This window comes from Podarcis liolepis (assembly GCF_965112155.1).
Source record: "Podarcis liolepis genome assembly, chromosome: 1".
Classification (NCBI taxonomy): Eukaryota; Metazoa; Chordata; class Lepidosauria; order Squamata; family Lacertidae; genus Podarcis; species Podarcis liolepis.
Window position 1 is genome coordinate 38187291 of NC_139554.1, and position 6220 is coordinate 38193510.

At 42.2% G+C, this 6220-nt stretch overlaps 1 protein-coding gene across 1 annotated transcript; it reads left to right on the forward strand.

Annotated features, from left to right (window-relative positions):
• Nucleotides 1–1839: 1839 nt before the first annotated feature.
• LOC310710891 (uncharacterized protein) lies at nucleotides 1840–5387 on the forward strand (the record flags this gene model as incomplete). Its single annotated transcript, XM_083512193.1, has 3 exons — nucleotides 1840–1865; nucleotides 2383–3479; nucleotides 5043–5387. 3 exons carry the CDS (start codon nucleotides 1840–1842, stop codon nucleotides 5159–5161), a joined length of 1242 nt encoding a protein of 413 aa, XP_083368319.1. The 3' UTR covers nucleotides 5162–5387.
• Nucleotides 5388–6220: the final 833 nt, after the last annotated feature.

Genomic DNA, 6220 nt, shown 5'->3' on the forward strand with positions numbered 1-6220 from the left:
TCATCCCAGCAAATACATGGCCAGTGACAATGTGTGTGTGTGTGTGTGTGTGTGTGTGTGTGTGTGTGTGTGTGTGTGTGTGTAACAGGGATTAGGGCGAGATCCATTCTTCTCACTCCCCCTGAACAAATGCCATTGCCATTTTAACTCTGCTCTGGGTTTCAGCTGCATTTTATATCTTTTAATTTTAATGCTGATGCTATTTTTTAAGTTGATTCTTGCTGCATTGTGTCTGATGTGTATACAAATAAATATGGCATTTTTCGCCTTCTGCTGATGCATTTCATGCAACTGTCAGTTTGTGCTCAGAAGTCCAGAGGATTTCCATCTCCTTTTACTGTTACATGTTCTAAAAAGACACACTTAGTTTTCCTTCATTGGGGGAGGAGGGTAACATGCAATCACAGCTGGTCAGAATCCCCCACTATCAGCACTGCATCATGAATTATGGTTTCCAGATTTATTTATTTATTTATTTATTTATTTATTTATTTATTTTTTGGAGCTGAGTAGCAACAGGGAGTCAGTAGTGGGGATGGAGAGGCAAAAGACCCTGGGCCCAAGCACACATGCATATCCCGAGCCTTCCCCAATGATCTGCTCCCTTCCCCCTTTGTTTTGACAGATCAGGGGAGGCTCGGGAGACGCAGGCAGGTGGGCGTTGCCCAGGAGGGGTGCAAGGTGCGTGGTTTCTCTGCCAGGCAAGGTGCAAAGCCCTTCTCTCGCACCCTGTGAAACATAAATGCGCAGAGGTTTTTTTAAAACTGGGCAACGGCTGGCTGGCTGTGACTCCCGAGCCTCCCCCAATCAGTCAAACAAAAACAAAGGGGGAAGGGGGTAGGAGATCTCTACCGCTGGACGTCCCTGGTTCCCCTTCGGCAGTGGTGGTGGCAGCAGCAGTCAGCAGCCCGGAGCCAGCCTGGTAGCGCAGTTGGCTTTGGCTGGCTTCAGGAGCTGCTCACTGCTCGCTGCCAAGGCGCCCACCATTTTTCTTTGCCGGAAGTCCCCATATGATGTGTTGCGCAGAAGACACATCATATGGGGACTTTCAACGTGTGCTACCAGGCTGGCTCTGGGCTGCTGAGGCTGCCGCTGCCATGTTTCCCGGGGACAGATTTGCAAATCTTGGGATGGAATTTGTCCGGGGACAGATTTGCAAATCTCGGGACTGTCCCTGGAAACGGGGGACATCTGGTAACCCTATCATGAATAGTACCCAGAAGAAATGCAGAGAAATTTCAACAGCCACCACCAGAACAGCTGCTACTCAACAACTAGGGCTATCATTTGTCTTTTAACTGAGTAATCAATCAATTCATCAATCAACTCTGTTTAAATACATGACAAGTGCATATGGACAGTGTGAGATACTAATAAATGAAAACTGCCACTCAATGCCCCAGCAAAAAACCAAGGGGGTGGAATGCTGACGTAGGATCTGTGAGATCTGGGTTTAAATCCTCCACTGAGCCATGAAGCTCGCTGAACAATCTTAGGCCAGAGACTTTCTCAGAATAACTTACCTCAGAGAGGTGTTGTGATGATAAAATGAGGAGGGATACAATGTCTTGAGTTCCTCAGAGGAAAGGTGGGATATAAACAGAAAGAAAGAAAGAAAGAAAGAAAGAAAGAAAGAAAGAAAGAAAGAAAGAAAGAAAGAAAGAAAGACTTTATTTCCTTTTTATTTCACAGACTACTTTCTCTATGTACTTTCTCTGGCAGGTATCAATGTGTCAAAGTAAAATTGCAGGGATATTTTTCTTGTGGTGATGAGCCAGTCATTGGGAAGAAACCATATTGTTTCAGCCAAGGAACTAGGCTTGGTCTACTAGCACAACCATGCATTATTTTGCTGGCACAACCATGTAAGATGGTCCAAACCATGTTATGTGATCCGGTTCAGGGAGGGCAGGCAGAACTATTACTGTTCTGTTGAAAAATTGACTGTTTAATTACACTGGTCAACAACAAATTTGCTGTCTACATTTTTTCAGTTGATTTAGGACGAATCTGATGTGCTGAATCCAAAAATCACATTGGTTTTGCTCAATCAGGTCAAGTTTTTGAGCTATGGCCACATGTCATTTTTTTACGTTTTTGTTCACATGTACGCTTGTGTAGAGCATTTTAGAAGAAGTTGGTGGGGGTAAAATGCCATGTCGAATAATTGTTTTGGTTGGAAATGATTATTTTAATGACAAGAAGTATTCAGGTCCAATAGTTCTGGGTGATTATGTCAAAAAGGGATCAGTTTGAAGTCATAAAACCTCGAAATCTTCCATAAATTGGTGCGGCAAAGCATAAAGTTGGGGGATCAAAACTAAGTTAATCCTGATCTTCAATCAGCACGTCGTCCTGTAGATCATTGTGATGAAATTCCAGTGCCTATCTTCGGAGACTTCCTGACATTAGTGATGAAGATGCCTCCAGTGTTGAAGGACATGAAGAAGAAGAAGTGGTTCTTGAAGATGATGCTCCACATCCATTTTCCCAAAAGGAGTTGAATGATCTAGTTCGTGACCTCAGCTTGTCAAAGGACTCTGCCGAACTGTTGGCATCCAGATTGAAGGAAAAAAACCTCCTCTCTGACAGTGCTTGCATCAGCTTCTTTCGCAACAGGCATCAAGAGTACCTCCATTTTTTCTCGGAAGAGAAGGCCTTGGTGTACTGTGCAGATATTGCGCAGCTTCTGCTCAAGCTTGGAGTGCCACAGTACGAACCCAAAGATTGGAGACTGTTCATTGACAGCAGCAAGCGATCACTGAAATGTGTTCTGCTACACAACGGCAACCAGTTTGCCTCTATACCCCTGGCTCACTCGAGTACACTGAAGGAAAACTATGAAGCAGTGAAGTATGTGCTGGAGAAAATTGGTTATGATCAACATAAGTGGTTTATTTGTGTTGACCTGAAGATGGTGAACTTTTTGTTGGGACAACAGTCTGGCTTCACCAAGTACCCATGTTTTCTGTGCATGTGGGATAGTAGGGACCGTGCTCAGCATTACACGAAGAAGGACTGGCCTGTGCGGGAGGAATTGGTGCCTTGCAAAGAAAGGAACATCATCAACGACCCTCTGGTGGACAGAGACAGAATACTCTTCCCACCGCTGCACATCAAGCTTGGCTTAATCAAGCAGTTCACCAAGGCTCTGGACAAGGATGGTGACTGCTTCACTTACTTGTGCCAGGCTTTTCCAGGATTGACCATGGAGAAGTTGAAAGCTGACATCTTTGACGGTCCTCAGATCCGTCAGCTCATCAGAGATCCAGAGTTCGGAAACTCAATGAACGAAGTGGAACTGGAAGCGTGGAAGGTATTTGTTCTGGTAGTGAAGAACTTTCTTGGCAACAATAAGGCCAGAAACTACACAGAACTTGTCAACAACATGCTGACTGCTTTCAGAAACCTGGGCTGCAACATGAGCGTCAAGATGCACTACCTATTTTCACATATGGACTGGTTTCCTGAGAACCTGGGTTCAATGAGATGTTTTAAGAGGTGGCAGAAAGATATCTCGAAATTTGTCTGGCAGGGCAAAAAGCCCAGAATTAAATTTAAAATATTGACAGATGCTAAAGAAAGAGGGGGATTTGCCCTGCCGGACTTAAAGTTGTACTATGAAGCAGCAGCGTTTTGCTGGCTGAAAGAGTGGATGCTCCTCGAGAACACAGACATCTTGGATTTGGAAGGTTTTAATAATGCATTTGGTTGGCACGCATACTTATGGTATGATAAAATCAAGCTGCATAGGGCCTTTAAAAACCACATTGTCAGAAAAGCATTGTTCAATGTTTGGATAAGATATAAAGATCTGTTGGAGAACAAAACCCCTAGATGGGTGTCTCCTGTGGAGGCTAAGACAGTGAAGAAACTCAATATGGAGGTCGGGTGGCCGAAGTATTGGGAAATCTTGGAACAGGAGGGAGATAAACTGAAACTACAAAGTCATGAGAAATTGAAACCTAAAGTACCAGACTGGTTTCAATATTGTCAAATAATGGAGATTTTCAAACAGGATAGGAAAATTGGCTTTCAGGTGGAAAAATCAAAATTGGAGACTGAATTGTTAGAACCCAATACTAAGAATTTATCAAGAATGTATAACTTGCTGCTGAAATGGAATACACAAGATGAAATAGTTAAGTCGGCTATGATTAAGTGGGCACAGGACATTGGTCATAACATTATGTTTGCTGACTGGGAATGGTTGTGGAACACCGGTATTAAATTTACGGCTTGTAATGCCTTAAAGGAAAACATTATGAAAATGATTTACAGGTGGTACATGACCCCAGTCAAGCTAGCAAAAATCTACCATTTGCCTGATAATAAGTGTTGGAAATGTAAAGAGACTGAAGGTACTTTTTATCACCTTTGGTGGACATGCCCGAAGATTAAGGCTTTCTGGGAGATGATTTATAATGAAATGAAAAAGGTACTTAAATGTACTTTCCTTAAAAAACCAGAGGCCTTCCTCTTGGGCATTGTCGGCCAATTGGTGTCAAAGAAGGATAGAACTTTTTTTATGTATGCTACAACAGCAGCAAGAATACTTATCGCAAAGTATTGGAAGACACAGGACCTACCCACTCTGGAAGAATGGCAGATGAAAGTGATGGACTATATGACACTGGCTGAGATGACTGGCAGAATCCGTGATCAGGGAGAAGAGACGGCGGAAGAAGAATGGAGAAAATTTAAAAGCTATCTGAAGGACTACTATAAACTTGATGAATGCTAGTATGTCGAGGTTTTCAGGAAAAAAGGGATACAGTGATATAAGATCAGATTATAGAAAAGACTAAGATGACAGAGGTTGGAAAAGAATATTTAGAAGTTGTTAAAAAATTATGGACATGGGGATGGAGAAAGGGGGGGGTATGGGGGAGTCCCGGAAAGGAGGTTTATGAAAAAAAGTTATGAAACTATACGTGTTTGTATGTCTTTTTAAGTGTTTGTTTTGTTCTTAAAAAATTTGTAAAACCAATAAAAAATTTTATTAAAAAAAAAAAAAGAACCTGGGTTCAATGAGTAATGAGCAGGGGGAGAGATTCCATCAGGACATGAAAGAGATGGAGACCAGGTATCAAGGTCGCTGGGACGCAGTCATGATGGCCGACTATTGTTGGACTCTGAAGAGAGACCTCCCTGCCGCTGAGCATTCCAGGAGTTCCAAGAAACAGAAGTTCAAGCCCTGAAGTTTGAAAAATGGTGAAGCAACATGCAATTTACGTGTTCTTACCTTTATCAATGCCCACCATTCAGTTTACAGTAAACCTGACCTGATGGAGAGAAACGGATGCCATTTCCTGATTCAGCAGTGCAAAAATACCCTAAATCAGTTGTAGAAATCTAGACAACATTCAAAAAGTAAAAAATTGTTACCCAGTGTTACGTATTGGTACAATAAGGCACAGTAAGAATCAAATCCTTACGTTTCATTGGGATTGCTTTGATATTTGCATTTAACAAATTCAAATCACTATTATGTTTTTTTGTCCCTCGTATATTATGGAAAATAAATAAAGAGATGTGGGGAATGCGAAAAAAGATGGCCTAACAGGAAAGACAGTCAAGTAATGGGGGGACGGGACAGCAGGGCTGATGGAGCAGGAATAGGGGAACCTGTGGCTGTCTAGATGCTGCAGCTATGCATCTGGAAGTTCAGAGGTTTCTGTGATATAGAATGACAGTTCCTACAAAGTTATTATTATTATTATTATTATTATTATTATTATTATTATTATTATTACCCTGCCCATCTGGGGCTAGGTTTCCCCAGCCACTCTGGGCGGCTTCCAACAAAATATTAAGATACAGTAGTCGATCAAACATTAAAAGCTTCCCTAAACAGGGCTGCCTTCAGATGTCTTCTAAAAGGAGAAAAGTCTAGAACCTCTAGAACAGGAAATATGGTCAAGTAATTGAAAAAAACAGCAAGAACAAAATGCCCAATTTCAAAAAGAAATAGCAGTTTGATTCCCCCACCCCCTCACCCCAGCCAGCCAGCCTATCTGAAAATTAGAAATGTCCACTTACAGGAGATGTGGCAAGGACCATCTCTAATGCCTTGCCACCCAGTCCATCAATATATGCATGAGTTGTTATAATAATCCTAGTACCAGGGATGAGAGGTGCATTAACATGGAAGCTGACAATGAATACTTAATTACCTTCCGTGTCAGAATGACACGGTGCCTAGATTAATGGCAAGGAA